General features: G+C 45.1%; 1 protein-coding gene across 1 annotated transcript; it reads right to left on the bottom strand.

Annotated features, from left to right (window-relative positions):
• Window positions 1-11762: 11762 nt before the first annotated feature.
• LOC135824418 (uncharacterized) lies at window positions 11763-16058 on the bottom strand. Its single transcript, XM_065337152.1, has one exon. It carries the CDS (start codon window positions 16056-16058, stop codon window positions 11763-11765), a length of 4296 nt encoding a protein of 1431 aa, XP_065193224.1.
• Between the last annotated feature and the right edge of the window lie 7118 nt (window positions 16059-23176).

The raw sequence follows: 23176 nt of genomic DNA, 5'->3' as shown, positions 1-23176 counted from the left end.
CTTGTTCTCATGGAACGTTAGCTTTTACTCACTTTTTGTTGAACTAACCTTTCTTATTTTGGTCTTTTCTTCACCTAGTACCTTTTAAATTGGCAGGCTGCACGTACGGGCTTAGGAAATGTGTTGAAGCTATATGTCAAGACGTCAAATGTCCCAGCACGCTGTCAGCGTTGTGCCTTGTGGTGGCACGTTCGTTTTTTATAGTTGTACAGAATCTAGTTAAAGCGGTGGACATTTACCCTGAACTCGTATACATATGTCCCTTTCCGTCTTGCATTGACTGTATATGTGGCGCATCAGAGTTAATTTTCATGTTACAGATATATTTGCAACAGATATCTTTGCAACTGTGGTCCTCTAGTAGACATGGCTGACAGTTCATTCCTATTTTAAGCTCGGATTTGCACTGATGAGGCCTAATTGACCGAAACAGTCTGGTTGCCGGCATCATTGAGTATTTCGCTCCTCGATTTCGGTTTTGTGGAGCACTCTCAATAGGACGCACTTGCGCTGCTTAGCTTTATGCTTTGCCCGCGACTTCTGGTAGTTTGAGCACTGTCGGCGCTAGTACATCGAGCTGTCCTTATGTCTGTGGTTCTCGTAGCCATGGCTGACAGTTAAATCCTATTTTAAGTTCGGAGTTGCACTGACGAGGCTTCATTGGCCGAAACAGTCTGGCTGTCTGCAATATTCGGTATGTTTGCAACATAAATTTCAATCCAATGTCTGACATTTAGAGTGCGATATGTTTTAAAATATTTTCATGGACAAAGTGTCTGAGATCCGTGCTACAAATAGTTTTCAATACCCTGAGAATGGCCTAGCGTGCTACACAATGCAGAACATCAGAGACCAAAATCTTTCTTGTGACTGCGAGTTTAGCCTTAGCTCGAAGTCACGGAAAAGGTTCCGGTCTCTTTTGTTGTGCCTCGGTGTTAAGTTAGTATTTTATCCTTATGTGTAGACACGAAATCATCATTACCTTACATGCCCAGAAACACTGTGGCTGAAAATATCTTACCCAAGATAGACAGCATTACGGTTGCATTGACAGTACGTATCATGTGACTGCTGCCATCAAATCCAGTATTGTTCACACTGCTCACACATGTGTAGTGCCCACGGTCAGCATATTTCACATTCGTCAAAGGTAGTATGCTGGTATAAGATGCTGGAGAAGTTCTATTTCCAGATGAGGTCATAGTTGTATTGATCTGAGTGTGTGGAAGCTGAACACCATCATGGTACCATTCTATGTTTAGACTAGGGTATCCGTATGAAGTGCAGGTAAATGTTGAAGAAGACGATCCTTCGACCAATGCCACATTATTTGGTCCCGTTGAGATTTGAGGAGGAACTAAATATAACAAATATCATTTAGAGTAGATAAAATAAAATTGGGGTTCTCGTCACACTGCAAAACATGGGGAGTAAAATCTTGATTGAATGATGAACAGGTGTATTTGCCCTGTAACTGTTTCACAATATTTCAGCCACAATATACTGGACAAAGCGGCATAACTATAAGTCGAAGCAACAAAGCAGCACACTGCCCACTTGGTTGTCTTGGTAATATCAAAGGTTAGTTGTGAAGGGGATCTCTGCGAAAACGAAATGCATAAAAGGGAACGCTAAGCTAATACAGTACTCCCCATGCATGACGTTTTGAAGGACTAGTTGACTACAAAGCAGGTATTTTCACACCGCATTGTGCTAGTCTAGTCAACTTCAACGTCCAGGAATGGTCGACATTCCTTGTTCCCGTGGAATGTTAGCTTTCACTCACTTTTTGTTGAACTAACCTTTCTTATTTTGGTCTTTTCTTCACCTAGTACCTCTCAAATTGGCAGGCTGCCCGTTCGGGCTTTGGAAATGTGTTGGAGCTATATGTCAAGACGTCAAATGTCCCGGTACTCTGTCACCATTGTGCCTAGTGGTGGAACGCTCGTTTTTTATAGTTGTACGGAATCTAGTTACAGCTGTGGACATTTACTCTTAACTCCTATACATGATTATGTCCCTTTCCGTCTTGCATTGACTGTATATGTGGATCATCATCAGAGTTTCATTTTCATGTTACAGATATATTTGCAACAGACATCTTTGCAACTGTGGTTTTCGCAGCCATGGCTGACAGTTCAATCCTATTTTAAGCTCGGATTTGCACTGATGAGGCCTAATTGACCGAAACAGTCTGGTTGTCTGCATCATTGAGTATTTCGCTCCTCGATTTCGGTTTTGTGGAGCACTCTCAATAGGACGCACTTGCGCTGCTTAGCTTTATGCTTTGCCCGCGACTTCTGGTAGTTTGAGCACTGTCGGCGCTAGTACATCGAGCTGTCCTTATGTCTGTGGTTCTCGTAGCCATGGCTGACAGTTAAATCCTATTTTAAGTTCGGAGTTGCACTGACGAGGCTTCATTGGCCGAAACAGTCTGGCTGTCTGCAATATTCGGTATGTTTGCAACATAAATTTCAATCCAATGTCTGACATTTAGAGTGCGATATGTTTTAAAATATTTTCATGGACAAAGTGTCTGAGATCCGTGCTACAAATAGTTTTCAATACCCTGAGAATGGCCTAGCGTGCTACACAATGCAGAACATCAGAGACCAAAATCTTTCTTGTGACTGCGAGTTTTGTCTTAGCTCAAAGTCACGGAAAAGGTTCCGGTCTCTTTTGTTGTGCCTCAGTGTTAAATTAGTATTTTATCCTTATGTGTAGACACGAAATTATCATTATCATACATGCCCAGAAACACTGTGGCTAAAAATATCTTACCCAAGATAGACAGCATTACGGTTGCATTGACAGTACGTATCATGTGACTGCTGCCATCAAATCCAGTATTGTTCACACTGCTCACACATGTGTAGTGCCCACGGTCAGCATATTTCACATTCGTCAAAGGTAGTATGCTGGTATAAGATGCTGGAGAAGTTCTATTTCCAGGTGAGGTCATAGTTGTATTGATCTGAGTGTGTGGAAGCTGAACACCATCATGGTACCATTCTATGTTTAGACTAGGGTATCCGTATGAAATGCAGGTAAATGTTGAAGAAGACGATCCTTCGACCAATGCCACATTATTTGGTCCCGTTGAGATTTGAGGAGGAACTAAATATAACAAATATCATTTAGAGTAGATAAAATAAAATTGGGGTTCTCGTCACACTGCAACACATGGGGAGTAAAATCTTGATTGAATGATGAACAGGTGTATTTGCCCTGTAACTGTTTCACCCTATTTCTGCCACAATATCCTGGACGAAGTAGCATAACTATAAGTCGAAGCAACAAAGCAGCACACTGCCCACCTTGGTTGTCTTGGTAATATCAAAGGTTAGTTTGGAAGGGGATCTTTACGAAAACGAAATGCGCAAAAGGGAACGCTAAGCTAATACAGTCCTTCCCATGCATGACGTTTTGAAGGACTAGTTGACTACAAAGCAGGTATTTTGACACAGCATTGTGCTAGTCTAGTCAACTTCAACGTCCAGGAATGGTCGACATTCCTTGTTCTCATGGAACGTTAGCTTTTACTCACTTTTTGTTGAACTAACCTTTCTTATTTTGGTCTTTTCTTCACCTAGTACCTTTTAAATTGGCAGGCTGCACGTACGGGCTTAGGAAATGTGTTGAATCTATATGTCAAGACGTCAAATGTCCCAGCACGCTGTCAGCGTTGTGCCTTGTGGTGGCACGTTCGTTTTTTATAGTTGTACAGAATCTAGTTAAAGCGGTGGACATTTACCCTGAACTCGTATACATATGTCCCTTTCCGTCTTGCATTGACTGTATATGTGGCGCATCAGAGTTAATTTTCATGTTACAGATATATTTGCAACAGATATCTTTGCAACTGTGGTCCTCTAGTAGACATGGCTGACAGTTCATTCCTATTTTAAGCTCGGATTTGCACTGATGAGGCCTAATTGACCGAAAAGTCTGGTTGCCGGCATCATTGAGTATTTCGCTCCTCGATTTCGGTTTTGTGGAGCACTCTCAATAGGACGGACGCACTTGCGCTGCTTAGCTTTATGCTTTGCCCGCGACTTCTGGTAGTTTGAGCACTGTCGGCGCTAGTACATCGAGCTGTCCTTATGTCTGTGGTTCTCGTAGCCATGGCTGACAGTTAAATCCTATTTTAAGTTCGGAGTTGCACTGACGAGGCTTCATTGGCCGAAACAGTCTGGCTGTCTGCAATATTCGGTATGTTTGCAACATAAATTTCAATCCAATGTCTGACATTTAGAGTGCGATATGTTTTAAAATATTTTCATGGACAAAGTGTCTGAGATCCGTGCTACAAATAGTTTTCAATACCCTGAGAATGGCCTAGCGTGCTACACAATGCAGAACATCAGAGACCAAAATATTTTTTGTGACTGCGAGTTCAGCCTTAGCTCAAAGTCACGGAAAAGGTTCCGGTCTCTTTTGTTGTGCGTCGGTGTTAAGTTAGTATTTTATCCTTATGTGTAGACACGAAATCATCATTACCTTACATGCCCAGAAACACTGTGGCTGAAAATATCTTACCCAAGATAGACAGCATTACGGTTGCATTGACAGTACGTATCATGTGACTGCTGCCATCAAATCCAGTATTGTTCACACTGCTCACACATGTGTAGTGCCCACGTTCAGCATATTTCACATTTGTTAAAGGTAGTATGCTGGTATAAGATGCTGGAGAAGTTCTATTTCCAGACGAGGTCATGGTTGTATTGATCTGAGTGTGTGGAAGCTGAACACCATCATGGTACCATTCTATGTTTGGACTAGGGTATCCGTATGAAGTGCAGGTAAATGATGAAGAGGACGATCCTTCGACCAATGCCACATTATTTGGTCCCGTTGAGATTTGAGGAGGAACTAAATATAAGAAATTTCATTTAGAATAGGTAAAAATTAATATAATTAGGGTACTCGTCACTCGGCAACACGTGGGGACTAAAATCCTGATTGAATGATGAACAGACATATCTTCCCAGTAAATGTTAAACCCAATTTCTGGCACAATATACTTGAAAGAGCTGTGCAACTGCAAGTAGAAGCAACAAAGCAGCGCACCGCCCACCTTGGTTGTCTTTGCAATAGCAAAGATAAATTGGGAAGGAGGATCGGTGCGAACACGAATCTTCTAAAACTGAACCCCAAACTAATACAGTACACCCGTGCCTGACGTTTGGATTGACTAGTTGACCACAAAACAAGTATTTGCACACAGCATTGTGCTGGTCTAGTCAAGGTCAACTTCCAGTACTGGTCGGCATCCTTTGTTCCCATGGAACGTTAGCTTGAACTGATTTTTGTTGAGCAAACCTTTCCCTTTTTTGGTATTTCCTTCACCTAGAACCTTTAGAGTTGGAAGGCTGCCGGTAAGCGCTTTGGAAATGTGTTGTAGCTAGATGTCAGAACGTCAGATGTCCCAGTACTTATTCAGCGTTGCGAGTAGTGGTAGCTCGTTCGTTTTTTATAGTAGTACAGAATCTAGTTACACTGGTGACCTACTACTACTAACTCGTATACAAAGTCCCTTTTCTTCTTGAATTGACTGTATTTGTGGCTCATCATCATGCATATCAGGTAGAAAAAGGACACTTTTCTGGTGCCGCTGTGCTTGAAGATCAGCGCTGCAACTTCATATTACCAGGGAAAACATGGCGTTGGGACGTGTTCGCCGCACTGGAGCACTCAACCTTTTTTCAAAATCTTGTTTTGAAAAATACTTCCAGTCTTTTGAAGTTTTGGCAGCACTTGGATTGGAGGCCAGTGACATCGCGATCTGTACGAGTGTCGATCATGGCCATTGTCTTGTGTCGTTTTCAGCTCCAATAGCTTTCTCTGACGAAGGATTCAAATATCATGACGTTCTCTTTTATCGTGCGCATGAAGCTCCCCACTCGCAGCGGGAACGAAAAAGGACGGAATAAATGTGTTGAGTCGCGAGTAGGAGTTACGCTCACAAAAGTGATTAGCTCAGCACGATCTCGGGCATGTGAGGACTCCAGTTCAAGTTGCGCAATACCCCACGGACACATCTAGCTTGAAGCGCAAGGTCGATTGAGAATGACCAGGATCGTAAAGACGGCTTCTTTGCATCCACAAAATGTTTTAGTACTGTAGCCGAGTCCATGCACTGAAAACTGCACTTGCCTTGTTTCTGTACAGGACATCAGTACAGAGTGCACTTGCAAGACACAACGACACGAGCACAGTCGCGTATAGACTAAGTTGTGATGAGCGGATTGTGCGTGGGAGTCAAGTGCCCTACTCAAGTGCATGCATGCTGGGCTTGGGTGCATGCACGGTCTATCTAAAGTTAGTGAGCAGTGTGATGAACTATATGTAGGACTCAGTGAGCAGTCACGTCTCGATGACCGATCACGATCCCCGTGACCAATCAAACAGTCACAAATCCCCGAAGAGCAGTCATAAAGTCACACACCAGTTTGAATCCCGATGACCAGTCAGAAACAGCCGCGACTTTCTCTGTGAACGGTCACAGGATCCACGTCAAAATATTACGACTCAACTGTGGCATTCACGCGTTCAGCATACTTTTTTCCTTCACAGGTTTCAGAAGTGAGCAAGAAAGATTTCGATCAACTCTCGATCTCCGCGTAGTTTACTTGTAGCTCGAGTCTGGTGTGTGTGGGCTCCTCTCCAAAACGAAGGGTGGTCGAAAATCTTGCAGGCTTCAGATAGAATCTCTTTTGAGAGGACGTTCTGGCTAGTAGGTTGTGCTATTCATCATATTTGAAGAACAAACTTCGTCGTTCAGAAAAGCTATTTCGGAATATTTTCAGTCATGTAATTTTTGCATGCCGATCTTGCTAGAGCAGAGACTGACTTCAACTGATCCAGCATGCAAGCAGCACTCGATTTGTGTTTTTGGAGAGGATGGGTGACAAGATTACGGAGTCAGAAGTGGACATCGTCGACGATGCAGAGACGAAAATATAATGAAGATGGAAATGAAAATATGTTCATTTCCAAGAGGGTACTGAGTACATCAAGCACCTTCGTGTGTGTAGCTCTGTCTTTCTTGTGGAAGACTCCACAGAAAAACAATGTCCAGCTTGTTGAAACTGAAACTGCCTCTCAGTTGAAGTCGTTCAGGAAGACATCTATTCAAGACATCATTGATCCATTCTCAAGAACCATCGTAAGAAATTAAATCAAGTCATGTTTATCGATAAGAATGGCGAACTAGACCAGAGAAGTGTGAGTGTCTTGTTTTGACTGCAGGAAACTGTATTTCAATATTGTGGCTCAACGTAGTGCTTACGCAGTTTACTGCTTCGAACACATCTTCATTTCTACTCCCAAAATAACTCTGTAAAATAAATTTATTGATGCAACATTATGCACCATGGTCTTTCTCGTTGTGCTGCTATAACGTGTATAAGTACATGCATACGAGTACTGTGTACCGTTTACTGTCTCCTTGTCAGTGTCTTTGGGCGATTCTCCACACCTTCATTTGTCTTCAAATTATTAATTTTATAGAAATATTCACTCACTTCAACTTCTTTTGATTGCTGGTGCGAATGTAGCCTGCGATGCCTGCTTGTTAGTGAGAGTGCACCAGACATGTATCGATATGTATGTCTGACGAGATGTTCTTGAACTGGCATGCTGCTTTGCTTAGATAAGGTTTAGAATTGGGTGCTCAATGGCCTGGAGGAATTAATCATGTTTGCGATCAGTATCACCAAGAGTACGGTTCTTCCGTCTACGCATCTCTTCTTGGCTTGTGGATTGGTTGAAAAGAGATAAAATAATAATACAGAAGCACTTGTGTCCAAGTGTCGTCATGGAAACAAGTTCTACCTCCGTAACTTTGTCCGCAAGGTCACGTGAATCTAGCTGGTAGTCCCGCTGCCTATTTGTGTGTGTGTCTGTGTGTGTGTGTGTGAGTAGGTGTGCGCGCGCATGTGTGAGTGTGTGTGTGTGCATGCGTGAGAAAGAGAGTGTGTGTGTGAGAGAGAGAGAATGTGTATGTGTGTGTGTGTGAGATTTAGAGAATGTGTGTGTGTGTGTGTGTGTATGTGTGTGTGTGTGTGTGTGTGTGTGTGTGTGGATGTGTGTGTGTGTGTGTGTATGTGTGTGTGTGTCTCAAACTCTCTCTTCTACTCTCCCCCTGTCTCGGGGGCGGCGTGGCCAAGCATTTGGCAGCTGTACACCAGGCCAGGTGTGTGTGTGTGCGTGTGTGTGTGTGTGTGTGTGTGTGTGGATGTGTGTGTGTCTCAAACTCTCTCTTCTACTCTCCCCCTGTCTCGGGGGCGGCGTGGCTAAGCATTTGGCAGCTGTACACCAGGCCAGGTGTGTGTGTGTGTGTGTGATGTAGAGAATGAATGACATATGTGCGTGTGTGTGTGAGAGAGAGAGATTTAGAGAATGTGTGTGTGTGTGTGTGCGTGCGCGCGCGTGTGAGTGTATGTGAGAAAAGGGAGAGAGTGTGGGTGTATGTGTGTGTGTAATGGTGTGGGCATGTGTCGTCCCCAGCTCTATCATATGTCATTCACGCTGGAACTGCTGCTGCATAGCCCCAAGTCTGAAGACTTGGCAACTTCACGCCTGCACCTGACCCTTGCACTATAATACCCGTCGCCTATGATACCCCTCAGAATTTCCCACCTTGCTCCCCCTTATGTTCAGGCTGCCCGTTTAGGAGCCATCAGTTGCCTGACGATCGTAGTAATACGTGAAACTCAGAGTTGTAACAAAGCCTCCAATCTCTCTTGTAATACAGAAATACCTATATTCTGCCTGTGACTACTCACAGAGAAAGAGTGGTCACAACTGTACATTCCGCATGTAACTGTTCGCATGGAATTATAGTGGTCACAACTGTATTCTGTGACCGGTCATAGGGAATTATAGTTTCCACAAAAAATCCTGCAGTACGAAGCACCCTGCGAGCAGTCACGAACTGTGTACTTTACACATGTACATGTATGGTGATTTGTGACTGGTCATGGGGCATTGTGACTGGTAAACTAATTTGTGACTGGTCATGGGGGGTTTGTGACTGTTTGACTGGTCACGGGGACCGTGATTGGTCACGGGGCCTTGACTGGTCACTGAGTCCTACATATATTGTACAGCACAGCATTCAATCAAGTCGTTTTTCTGAACAGAATTATTTGTAATTTGTAGTTAATCGCGCTCCTTCCTTGATTGGCATCCCTACACATTACTGCATGTTTTCTCTGTGTGTTCTTTACTGCTTGCTTACACATACATACACCCATTTGAATTATATACAAACTTTGTGCTTTGGAATTATCATGTTATGATTCTTTTTAATATTTCCTTCTCTCATAATATTATATTCGTTCTTAGCAGGAACCGGAGGTTTTTCCTCTGGTCAGAAGGCCGAATTGCCTGTGCTCTAAACGAATTCGATTAAAAGAAACAAACAAACAAGTTTCACAGACATGTGTGTGTAGGAGACAATGCCGGCTATTTTGAAACAGCAATGACAGCTTCCTCCATAAACGCAGAGCGTGCTGAATGTCTTTGGCGAATGACAGCTGTTGCATTGGCTAGCTGTACATCCCAGCAAGCGGGAATGTGCTCGATATCTATGCTAAAAACCAGTTCTTGGCGGTGGTGAGTCTGAGCAAACCCCGAGGTTCGACAGCTTTGTATACTAAATGTGTAGAGTGCGTATGGTGAAACAAGTCGACATTGGTTTGCAGCGAAATGTTGTTATCTATGTAAAATATCCACCACTATCCTTTATCTAGGACCCAAAGGCTATCTAATTTACAAGGATTTGTTGCCTTACTATTTTTCGTTTTCTCCGTGTTTTAGGTTGAAATCTGAAGATAAAAAGTAGCCCTGATGACGTCATTCGGTTCATATTTGAAATTTGATACCCGGAATCTATAAATTTGCAACAAAAATTTCAGTCCAATGTGTGATATTTAGAGTGCGATATGTTTTAAATTATTTTCATGGACAAAGTGTCTGAGATCCGTGCTACAAATAGTTTTCAAAACCCTGAGAAGGGCCTAGCGTACTGCACAATGCAGAACATCAGAGACCAAAATCTTTCTTGTGACTGCGAGTTTTGCCTTAGCTCGAAGTCACGAGAATGGTTTTCGACTCTGTTTATCTGCCTCGGAATCAAGGTTCTATTGTATCATTATGTGTAGACACGATATCATCATTACCCTACATGCCCAGAAACACTGTGGCTGAAAATATCTTACCTAAGATAGACAGCATTACGGTTGCATTGACAGTACGTATCATGTGACTGCTGCCATCAAATCCAGTATTGTTCACACTGCTCACACATGTGTAGTGCCCACGGTCAGCATATTTCACATTCGTCAAAGGTAGTATGCTGGTATAAGATGCTGGAGAAGTTCTATTTCCAGATGAGGTCATAGTTGTATTGATCTGAGTGTGTGATAGCTGAACACCATCATGGTACCATTCTATGTTTAGACTAGGGTATCCGTATGAAATGCAGGTAAATGTTGAAGAAGACGATCCTTCGACCAATGCCACATTATTTGGTCCCGTAGAGATTTGAGGAGGAACTAAATATAACAAATATCATTTAGAGTAGATAAAATAAAATTGGGGTTCTCGTCACACTGCAACACATGGGGAGTAAAATCTTGATTGAATGATGAACAGGTGTATTTGCCCTGTAACTGTTTCACCCTATATCTGCCACAATATCCTGGACGAAGTAGCATAACTATAAGTCGAAGCAACAAAGCAGCACACTGCCCACCTTGGTTGTCTTGGTAATATCAAAGGTTAGTTTGGAAGGGGATCTTTACGAAAACGAAATGCACAAAAGGGAACGCTAAGCTAATACAGTACTCCCCATGCATGATGTTTTGAAGGACTAGTTGACTACAAAGCAGGTATTTTCACACAGCATTGTGCTAGTCTAGTCAACTTCCACGTCCAGGAATGGTCGACATTCCTTGTTCCCATGGAACGTTAGCTTTTACTCACTTTTTGTTGAACTAAACTTTCTTATTTTGGTCTTTCCTTCACCTAGTACCTTTTAAATTGGCAGGCTGCACGTACGGGCTTAGGAAATGTGTTGAAGCTATATGTCAAGACGTCAAATGTCCCAGCACGCTGTCAGCGTTGTGCCTAGTGGTGGCACGTTCGTTTTTTATAGTTGTACAGAATCTAGTTAAAGCGGTGGACATTTACCCTGAACTCCTATACATATGTCCCTTTCCGTCTTGCATTGACTGTATATGTGGCTCATCATCAGAGTTTAATTTTCATGTTACAGATATATTTGCAACAGATATCTTTGCAACTGTGGTCCTCTAGTAGATGTGGTATCATCAAGTCTATGTGATGATTAGTTATATTGAAATAGAATAATGCAACGAAGGACAGAGAGGACGACTCGTCAGGAAACTACCAAGGAAAGACTGACCAGCAACAAGAGACATGCACTGTCGATTATGGGCACGGAGTACACACATGCATGCATAGTATGAGTAGTATGCTGTAAGGTTGTACGCACGTCCATGCAAGGAGATGCAGTAGCATAATAAGAAACATGAGAGTGCAAATATGTACGATGTACACGGGTACACCACACGCCCCTTCTGAGATAAACAAGCGAAAAATCGGAGCTGTTTATCTCACATAAATGAGAAGGAGAAAACAGAAGTGACAGAAAAGAAAGTAAACACTAATGAAGCGTGATACCAATACCAACTACTTGTAGCAAGAGTGTGAGGTACAGGTAGGTAGAGTCAAGCATAGGACTTAGATGCTGTGGACGAAATGTTCAAACGCTCTGGTGCCTGGCGAGACCGTTGGCTACGACGAGGCTGCTGCACACAAGGCTGCTGCGGTGCTGCGGGCTCAGCCGGGGAGGTGTCTGCAGACGGAGCGGGAGGGGCTACGGCAGGGGCAGGCTTGAGAAGACGACGGTTGCGCCAGTAAACACGGCCGCTGGGTAACTTCACCATATAGTCCCGGTTGCGACCAATGGCGACGACCACGCCGGTGGTGCGCCAGAGTTTGGTGCGCGGATCTTGGATGTCAACCCGCATGCCAATGCGAAGTGGGGACAGTGATCTGGCAGACTCATCATAATGCTGTTCTTGGGTGGCAGACTGAGCGGCAGAGCGCTTGTCAACATCGGTGGCTTTTGCTTGCCAATCAGGAGCAAAGCTGAGATGATGAGCTGTCACGAAGGAGGACAATGGTCGACCAAACAGTGCTTGGGCTGGGCTCTGACCATTTTCTCGGGGGGTGTTGCGCCATTCTAACAATGCGCGTCTGAACTCATCGACGTCCAAGTTACCGTCGGACGTGGTCTTCAACACAAGTGATTTCATCGCTTTCACGGCGGCTTCGGCATGGCCATTAGATTGAGGATAATGAGGTGAAGACGTGGAGTGCTGAACTTGCCATCGGGTGCAAAATTCAGCAAAGCGACGCGATGAAAATTGCGGACCACCATCAGTGGTGAGGATGCTGGGGACACCGACGTCGGCGAACCAGCCACGGAACACACGGATCACATCGGCAGAAGATGCAGTGCGGCCGATCTTGGCAATGCAAGGCCAGCCAGTGTGACGGTCGACGTAAACCAGGTATTCCCAACCTTGACAGGAAAATAAGTCGGCACTGGTTGACTGGAATGGCAGGGTGGGACGGCGGTCAGCGGTGACACGCATCGGTTCCTTACACTGAGACGGAGCGTGCAAGCGACACTGTTCGCAACTGCGAACGACTTGGGCGATGTCATTAGACAAGTGTGGCCAGTATACGACTTGTCGAGCTCGACGCTGTGTGCGGTTGAGGCCTTGGTGGGAGGCATGAAGATCCTGGAGCACACGTGGGCGGAGGGTACGCGGGACCACAACACGTTGGCCTTTCAGGACAAGATCACCGTCGACTGAAAGATGCTCGCGGATAGTGAAGTACGGTTTCACAGCTGAGTGGACGGCGCGCTGATCATCAGGGAAACCTTCACGAACGGCTTGGAGAAGGGCCTGATAGTCATCATCGGCACGGGCAGCGTCCAAGAGCTCGCAGTGCCGGAGGTCTGCAATTCGGCCATCCTCGTCCTGGCGGAGACATGCTCTGATGGCTGGTGCTGAGAGCGTTGAGCTTTCACCGAATTCTTCCTCACTGGTCGGCTTGTCGACCGGGTTACGGGACAGTGCATCAGCAAACGCATTCTCTTTGCCCTTGCGCCAGTGCGCGACGAGTTGAAACGACCGGAGCTTCAGTGCGAGGCGTAGCAGACGTGGATTTTCTATCTGATCCAGGGTGTACTTGTTCAGAATCGGGACCAATGAACGGTGGTCAGTGAACAAATCGAATCGGCTGCCGGACAGAAAGAGGGAGCACTTGTGGACAGCCCAAACCACAGCAAGTAACTCCAGTTCTATGACGGCATAACGTGTCTCTGCGTCGGTGAGAAAGCGGCTGCCACACTGCAGCATGCGCCACTGGTTATCTTGGCGTTGCCATAACACGAACCCAAGTCCGTTCAGGGCAGAGGCGTCGGTCTCTAGCCGAAGGTCGTCACCAGGACGGTAGTACGAGAGAGTCGGCGGCGATATCAGTTCAGACTTGGTGGCGTTGAAAGCCGCGGTGTGGACATCATCCCACACGAACTCATTCGTGGTCTTCAATAACGGACGTAGCGGAGCTGCGAGCTCGGATATCCGTGGGGTGAATTCTCCACACTGATTCACCAGACCGAGGAAGGAACGGAGGTCGGTACGATTGGTGGGTAGGTTGAAGTGCTGAAGAGCCGATGTCTTGTCAGCTGGCACGGTGTATCCGTTGGACGACACATGAAACCCACAGAATTCGACTTCAGGAGCGGCGAAGACAAACTTCTTTTGACTGAGAGTAATTCCGTGTTCGCGTGCACGGGTCAGGACGGCACGGACGTGAGCGACATGGTCCGAGAATGACTCATCGTGAACGAGGCCGTCGTCCACCACCTTGATGAGATGGGTCAAACGGTCGAAAGCTGCGTCGGTGCGGCGGTTGTACTCATCGCCGGCGGACACAAGACCTTGTGGATTCCGGCAGAATCGGTATCTACCCCACGGCGTGATGAACGTAGTGAGAGACTTGGCAGACTCAGACAGGGGCACCTGCCAATAGCCATGACGGGCGTCAAACTTGGTGAACCATCGGGCTGTGCCGATGCCAGAGAGAGCATCACGTGCGTTCTGCATGGGGTGGGTGGGACGCTTCACTTGTCGGTTGAGAGACTGAAGGTCCACAGTCAGACGTTTCTCACTAGAATTCTTCTTGTCGACTACAACAATGGGGTGGCACCAGTCGCACGGCTCTGACACTGTCTCGATGATGCCTTCCTCAACCATATTGTCGAGCTGGGTTTTCACCTGCTCACGGTAGGCATGTGCGATAGGACGAGCTGTGTAGACTCGGTGAGGTTTCGCATCATCTTCGAGAATGATGTCCATTGGCTTGCCACACATGGGTTTCAATGTCGTGTCGTCGAAGACGTCTGCGAACTCTCGCAGTAGGTCAGCACGGATCTGCGCCAGCTTGCTAGGGTCAGGTCTGTTCACGAGACCGGTCGTCACAACGGGAGCCGTTGGAGGTGGTGTGCTGCTGGTACAAACACGCGCAACTTGCTTGGGCCAGCCGTCTGGTAAGAGGCCTAAGGCGTATAACGATTGGCGTGACAACAGGGGTTCACGCAGTCCACGGTACACATGGATGGTGCTATCATGCTTGAGCGAGCCAATGGTGAGGGTGGCAGAGATCTTGCCAGCTGAAACGAGACGTTCACCATTGGCAGCATGCACATTATCATGGTCTGTGGCCAGATTCTCCACAAAACCACCGAGATGCGCTAACTGATCGACGCCAATAGCGTCAATGTCACTTCCCGTATCGGGGATCCATTCCAGGGAGGTAGCGTCAGGTTCAGTGCACAATTGCGTGTCGACTGGCACCGTAGGAGATGCATCACACTGAGCGCGGCGGAGCTGTAGTCGTCCCAGCGTGCGCTGCGAGGACTGGTCAGCCGGTTTGCGGGATTTTCTGCACACCGCTTGGAAATGTCCAATAATCTTGCAGCCGCTACACTTTTTGCCATGTGCAGGACACTGCGACTTGCTGGCATGGGGAGTGCGACCACAATTCGGACATTGCGATGGCGTGGCGGACGCCTGTTGCTGTCGCGGGTTATTGCCGTGTTTTGACCGCTGATAATTTGTTTTCCGAGCAGCATTGACGGAGCTAGTGCCGGGGATACTGCTGCTCGTCCGAGAGGCTGCCTCCTCCGCTCGACACAATTTAATGACCTTCTCCAACGTTAGATCGGTAGTGGCAAGGAGCTTATGGCGTGTCTCCGTGTCGAGAATGCCAGTAACCAGGCGATCACGCATGGTCTCGTCGTACCTGGTACGCTGTCCCTGCTGGCATTGGCGGCATACTCGGCTTGAACAGAAATTGCAGAGTGCAGCTTCGCTGAAATCGCAGCAATTGTGGATCTCCCTGAGGGTAGTCAGGTACTGATCGAAGGACTCTCCATGCTGCTGTTGGCGGGCATAGAAGGCGATCCGGTCCAGCAGAGGGTTACGCTGGCCGCGAATGTATGCCTGTACAGCCTTGATGAGATCGTCGTCGTCGTGGTTGTCAGCCAGAGGAATTGTGCCCTCACGAAGAAATCTCCGGAGGTCCTCGTCCAGGCACTGACGAACCGTTGCCACTCTGGTGGCATTGTCCTGGGAATCCAGGTGCTGGCACCGGGCGTAGTCCCGCCAAAGACCTTCCCATGCGGCAAACTCTGCGAGAGAGGCAGAGGCAAGTAACATAGGGCGATCGACCGAAACTGGTCTCGCCGCAGGTACATGATCTCGTGCCGGTGGGGCTGGGGGTGGACGTTGCGGTGGTGGAGGTTGAGAAATGCTCCTCAAAGTTCGCTCCACGAGCTGTGTCAGGTGGTGCTCGCGGGTGGCGGCGGTCTCCATCTGCTGTCTCATGAGCTGGGTGAGGGCAGCAATGTCAGGGCTGAGTACTGGTGTGTCTGATTCCGCCATGCCGAAACGGAAATTTCAAATAATTATTTCACTATATTTGAGAGACGAAACGCCAGAGGTACAAGTACTAGCAAGACCCAGGACTGAGAAAGACTAATGGAAACTGCTACTAAAACAAGTTCACTGCGCCATGTGGTATCATCAAGTCTATGTGATGATTAGTTATATTGAAATAGAATAATGCAACGAAGGACAGAGAGGACGACTCGTCAGGAAACTACCAAGGAAAGACTGACCAGCAACAAGAGACATGCACTGTCGATTATGGGCACGGAGTACACACATGCATGCATAGTATGAGTAGTATGCTGTAAGGTTGTACGCACGTCCATGCAAGGAGATGCAGTAGCATAATAAGAAACATGAGAGTGCAAATATGTACGATGTACACGGGTACACCACAGTAGACATGGCTGATAGTTCATTCCTATTTCAAGCTCGGATTTGCACTGATGAGGCCTAATTGACCGAAAAGTCTGGTTGCCTGCATCATTGAGTATTTCGCTCCCCGATTTCGGTTTTGTGGAGCACTCTCAATAGGACGCACTTGCGCTGCTTAGCTTTATGCTTTGCCCGCGACTTCTGGTAGTTTGAGCACTGTCGGCGCTAGTACATCGAGCTGTCCTTATGTCTGTGGTTCTCGTAGCCATGGCTGACAGTTAAATCCTATTTTAAGTTCGGAGTTGCACTGACGAGGCTTCATTGGCCGAAACAGTCTGGCTGTCTGCAATATTCGGTATGTTTGCAACATAAATTTCAATCCAATGTCTGACATTTAGAGTGCGATATGTTTTAAAATATTTTCATGGACAAAGTGTCTGAGATCCGTGCTACAAATAGTTTTCAATACCCTGAGAATGGCCTAGCGTGCTACACAATGCAGAACATCAGAGACCAAAATCTTTCTTGTGACTGCGAGTTTAGCCTGAGCTCGAAGTCACGGAAAAGGTTCCGGTCTCTTTTGTTGTGCCTCGGTGTTAAGTTAGTATTTTATCCTTATGTGTAGACACGAAATCATCATTACCTTACATGCCCAGAAACACTGTGGCTGAAAATATCTTACCCAAGATAGACAGCATTACGGTTGCATTGACAGTACGTATCATGTGACTGCTGCCATCAAATCCAGTATTGTTCACACTGATCACACATGTGTAGTGCCCACGGTCAGCATATTTCACATTCGTCAAAGGTAGTATGCTGGTATAAGATGCTGGAGAAGTTCTATTTCCAGATGAGGCCATAGTTGTATTGATCTGAGTGTGTGGAAGCTGAACACCATCATGGTACCATTCTATGTTTAGACTAGGGTATCCGTATGAAGTGCAGGTAAATGTTGAAGAAGACGATCCTTCGACCAATGCCACATTATTTGGTCCCGTTGAGATTTGAGGAGGAACTAAATATAACAAATATCATTTAGAGTAGATAAAATAAAATTGGGGTTCTCGTCACACTGCAAAACATGGGGAGTAAAATCTTGATTGAATGATGAACAGGTGTATTTGCCCTGTAACTGTTTCACAATATTTCAGCCACAATATACTGGACAAAGCGGCATAACTATAAGTCGAAGCAACAAAGCAGCACACTGCCCACTTGGTAGTCTTGGTAATATCAAAGGTTAGTGTGGAAGGGGATCTTTGCGAAAACGAAATGCATAAAAGGGAACGCTAAGCTAATACAGTACTCCCCATGCATGACGTTTTGAAGGACTAGTTGACTACAAAGCAGGTATTTTCACACCGCATTGTGCTAGTCTAGTCAACTTCAACGTCCAGGAATGGTCGACATTCCTTGTTCCCGTGGAATGTTAGCTTTCACTCACTTTTTGTTGAACTAACCTTTCTTATTTTGGTCTTTCCTTCACCTAGTACCTTTCAAATTGGCAGGCTGCCCGTTCGGGCTTTGGAAATGTGTTGGAGCTATATGTCAAGACGTCAAATGTCCCGGTACTCTGTCACCATTGTGCCTAGTGGTGGAACGCTCGTTTTTTATAGTTGTACGGAATCTAGTTACAGCTGTGGACATTTACTCTTAACTCCTATACATGATTATGTCCCTTTCCGTCTTGCATTGACTGTATATGTGGATCATCATCAGAGTTTCATTTTCATGTTACAGATATATTTGCAACAGATATCTTTGCAACTGTGGTTTTCGCAGCCATGGCTGACAGTTCAATCCTGTTTTAAGCTCGGATTTGCACTGACGAGGCCTAATTGACCGAAACAGTCTGGTTGTCTGCATCATTGAGTATTTCGCTCCTCGATTTCGGTTTTGTGGAGCACTCTCAATAGGACGCACTTGCGCTGCTTAGCTTTATGCTTTGCCTGCGACTTCTGGTAGTTTGAGCACTGTCGGCGCTAGTACATTGAGCTGTCCTAATGTCTGTGGTTCTCGTAGCCATTGCTGACAGTTAAATCCTATTTTAAGTTCGGAGTTGCACTGACGAGGCTTCATTGGCCGAAACAGTCTGGCTGTCTGCAATATTCGGTATGTTTGCAACATAAATTTCAATCCAATGTCTGACATTTAGAGTGCGATATGTTTTAAAATATTTTCATGGACAAAGTGTCTGAGATCCGTGCTACAAATAGTTTTCAATACCCTGAGAATGGCCTAGCGTGCTACACAATGCAGAACATCAGAGACCAAAATCTTTCTTGTGACTGCGAGTTTTGTCTTAGCTCGAAGTCACGGAAAAGGTTCCGGTCTCTTTTGTTGTGCCTCGGTGTTAAATTAGTATTTTATCCTTATGTGTAGACACGAAATTATCATTGTCATACATGCCCAGAAACACTGTGGCTAAAAATATCTTACCCAAGATAGATAGCATAAGGGTTGCATTGACAGTACGTATCATGTGACTGCTGCCATCAAATCCAGTATTGTTCACACTGCTCACACATGTGTAGTGCCCACGGTCAGCATAATTCACATTCGTCAAAGGTAGTATGCTGGTATAAGATGCTGGAGAAGTTCTATTTCCAGATGAGGTCATAGTTGTATTGATCTGAGTGTGTGGAAGCTGAACACCATCATGGTACCATTCTATGTTTAGACTTGGGTATCCGTATGAAATGCAGGTTAATGTTGAAGAAGACGATCCTTCGACCAATGCCACATTATTTGGTCCCGTTGAGATTTGAGGAGGAACTAAATATAACAAATATCATTTAGAGTAGATAAAATAAAATTGGGGTTCTCGTCACACTGCAACACATGGGGAGTAAAATCTTGATTGAATGATGAACAGGTGTATTTGCCCTGTAACTGTTTCACCCTATTTCTGCCACAATATCCTGGACGAAGTAGCATAACTATAAGTCGAAGCAACAAAGCAGCACACTGCCCACCTTGGTTGTCTTGGTAATATCAAAGGTTAGTTTGGAAGGGGATCTTTACGAAAACGAAATGCGCAAAAGGGAACGCTAAGCTAATACAGTCCTTCCCATGCATGACGTTTTGAAGGACTAGTTGACTACAAAGCAGGTATTTTGACACAGCATTGTGCTAGTCTAGTCAACTTCAACGTCCAGGAATGGTCGACATTCCTTGTTCTCATGGAACGTTAGCTTTTACTCACTTTTTGTTGAACTAACCTTTCTTATTTTGGTCTTTTCTTCACCTAGTACCTTTTAAATTGGCAGGCTGCACGTACGGGCTTAGGAAATGTGTTGAAGCTATATGTCAAGACGTCAAATGTCCCAGCACGCTGTCAGCGTTGTGCCTAGTGGTGACACGTTCGTTTTTTATAGTTGTACAGAATCTAGTTAAAGCGGTGGACATTTACCCTGAACTCGTATACATATGTCCCTTTCCGTCTTGCATTGACTGTATATGTGGCGCATCAGAGTTTAATTTTTCATGTTACAGATATATTTGCAACAGATATCTTTGCAACTGTGGTCCTCTAGTAGACATGGCTGACAGTTCATTCCTATTTTAAGCACGGATTTGCACTGATGAGGCCTAATTGACCGAAAAGTCTGGTTGCCTGCATCATTGAGTATTTCGCTCCTCGATTTCGGTTTTGTGGAGCACTCTCAATAGGACGCACTTGCGCTGCTTAGCTTTATGCTTTGCCCGCGACTTCTGGTAGTTTGAGCACTGTCGGCGCTAGTACATCGAGCTGTCCTTATGTCTGTGGTTCTCGTAGCCATGGCTGACAGTTAAATCCTATTTTAAGTTCGGAGTTGCACTGACGAGGCTTCATTGACCGAAACAGTCTGGCTGTGTGCAATATTCGGTATGTTTGCAACATAAATTTCAATCCATTGTCTGACATTTAGAGTGCGATATGTTTTAAAATATTTTCATGGACAAAGTGTCTGAGATCCGTGCTACAAATAGTTTTCAATACCCTGAGAATGGCCTAGCGTGCTACACAATGCAGAACATCAGAGACCAAAATCTTTCTTGTGATTGCGAGTTTAGCCTTAGCTCGAAGTCACGGAAAAGGTTCCGGTCTCTTTTGTTGTGCCTCGGTGTTAAGTTAGTATTTTATCCTTATGTGTAGACACGAAATCATCATTACCTTACATGCCCAGAAACACTGTGGCTGAAAATATCTTACCCAAGATAGACAGCATTACGGTTGCATTGACAGTACGTATCATGTGACTGCTGCCATCAAATCCAGTATTGTTCACACTGCTCACACATGTGTAGTGCCCACGGTCAGCATATTTCACATTCGTCAAAGGTAGTATGCTGGTATAAGATGCTGGAGAAGTTCTATTTCCAGATGAGGTCATAGTTGTATTGATCTGAGTGTGTGGAAGCTGAACACCATCATGGTACCATTCTATGTTTAGACTAGGGTATCCGTATGAAGTGCAGGTAAATGTTGAAGAAGACGATCCTTCGACCAATGCCACATTATTTGGTCCCGTTGAGATTTGAGGAGGAACTAAATATAACAAATATCATTTAGAGTAGATAAAATAAAATTGGGGTTCTCGTCACACTGCAAAACATGGGGAGTAAAATCTTGATTGAATGATGAACAGGTGTATTTGCCCTGTAACTGTTTCACAATATTTCAGCCACAATATACTGGACAAAGCGGCATAACTATAAGTCGAAGCAACAAAGCAGCACACTGCCCACTTGGTTGTCTTGGTAATATCAAAGGTTAGTTGTGAAGGGGATCTTTGCGAAAACGAAATGCATAAAAGGGAACGCTAAGCTAATACAGTACTCCCCATGCATGACGTTTGAAGGACTAGTTGACTACAAAGCAGGTATTTTCACACCGCATTGTGCTAGTCTAGTCAACTTCAACGTCCAGGAATGGTCGACATTCCTTGTTCCCGTGGAATGTTAGCTTTCACTCACTTTTTGTTGAACTAACCTTTCTTATTTTGGTCTTTCCTTCACCTAGTACCTCTCAAATTGGCAGGCTGCCCGTTCGGGCTTTGGAAATGTGTTGGAGCTATATGTCAAGACGTCAAATGTCCCGGTACTCTGTCACCATTGTGCCTAGTGGTGGAACGCTCGTTTTTTATAGTTGTACGGAATCTAGTTACAGCTGTGGACATTTACTCTTAACTCCTATACATGATTATGTCCCTTTCCGTCTTGCATTGACTGTATATGTGGATCATCATCAGAGTTTCATTTTCATGTTACAGATATATTTGCAACAGACATCTTTGCAACTGTGGTTTTCGCAGCCATGGCTGACAGTTCAACCCTATTTTAAGCTCGGATTTGCACTGATGAGGCCTAATTGACCGAAACAGTCTGGTTGTCTGCATCATTGAGTATTTCGCTCCTCGATTTCGGTTTTGTGGAGCACTCTCAATAGGACGCACTTGCGCTGCTTAGCTTTATGCTTTGCCCGCGACTTCTGGTAGTTTGAGCACTGTCGGCGCTAGTACATCGAGCTGTCCTAATGTCTGTGGTTCTCGTAGCCATTGCTGACAGTTAAATCCTATTTTAAGTTCGGAGTTGCACTGACGAGGCTTCATTGGCCGAAACAGTCTGGCTGTCTGCAATATTCGGTATGTTTGCAACATAAATTTCAATCCAATGTCTGACATTTAGAGTGCGATATGTTTTAAAATATTTTCATAGACAAAGTGTCTGAGATCCGTGCTACAAATAGTTTTCAATACCCTGAGAATGGCCTAGCGTGCTACACAATGCAGAACATCAGAGACCAAAATCTTTCTTGTGACTGCGAGTTTTGTCTTAGCTCGAAGTCACGGAAAAGGTTCCGGTCTCTTTTGTTGTGCCTCAGTGTTAAATTAGTATTTTATCCTTATGTGTAGACACGAAATTATCATTATCATACATGCCCAGAAACACTGTGGCTAAAAATATCTTACCCAAGATAGACAGCATTACGGTTGCATTGACAGTACGTATCATGTGACTGCTGCCATCAAATCCAGTATTGTTCACACTGCTCACACATGTGTAGTGCCCACGGTCAGCATATTTCACATTCGTCAAAGGTAGTATGCTGGTATAAGATGCTGGAGAAGTTCTATTTCCAGATGAGGTCATAGTTGTATTGATCTGAGTGTGTGGAAGCTGAACACCATCATGGTACCATTCTATGTTTAGACTAGGGTATCCGCATGAAATGCAGGTAAATGTTGAAGAAGACGATCCTTCGACCAATGCCACATTATTTGGTCCCGTGGAGATTTGAGGAGGAACTAAATATAATAAATATCATTTAGAGTAGATAAAATAAAATTGGGGTTCTCGTCACACTGCAACACATGGGGAGTATAATCTTGATTGAATGATGAACAGGTGTATTTGCCCTGTAACTGTTTCACCCTATTTCTGCCACAATATCCGGGACGAAGTAGCATAACTATAAGTCGAAGCAACAAAGCAGCACACTGCCCACCTTGGTTGTCTTGGTAATATCAAAGGTTAGTTTGGAAGGGGATCTTTACGAAAACGAAATGCGCAAAAGGGAACGCTAAGCTAATACAGTACTTCCCATGCATGACGTTTTGAAGGACTAGTTGACTACAAAGCAGGTATTTTCACACAGCATTGTGCTAGTCTAGTCAACTTCAACGTCCAGGAATGGTCGACATTCCTTGTTCTCATGGAACGTTAGCTTTTACTCACTTTTTGTTGAACTA

Source organism: Sycon ciliatum, chromosome 9 (genome assembly GCF_964019385.1).
Source record: "Sycon ciliatum chromosome 9, ocSycCili1.1, whole genome shotgun sequence".
In the NCBI taxonomy this organism is placed as follows: domain Eukaryota; kingdom Metazoa; phylum Porifera; class Calcarea; order Leucosolenida; family Sycettidae; genus Sycon; species Sycon ciliatum.
The sequence above is the reverse complement of the archived record's forward strand: the minus strand, read 5'-3'. Positions and strand labels throughout refer to the sequence as shown.

What these genes read in the sequence shown, in the direction of transcription:
- LOC135824418 (XM_065337152.1), bottom strand. Translation starts at nt 16,058, where the DNA reads ATGGCGGAATCAGACACACCAGTACTCAGCCCTGACATTGCTGCCCTC.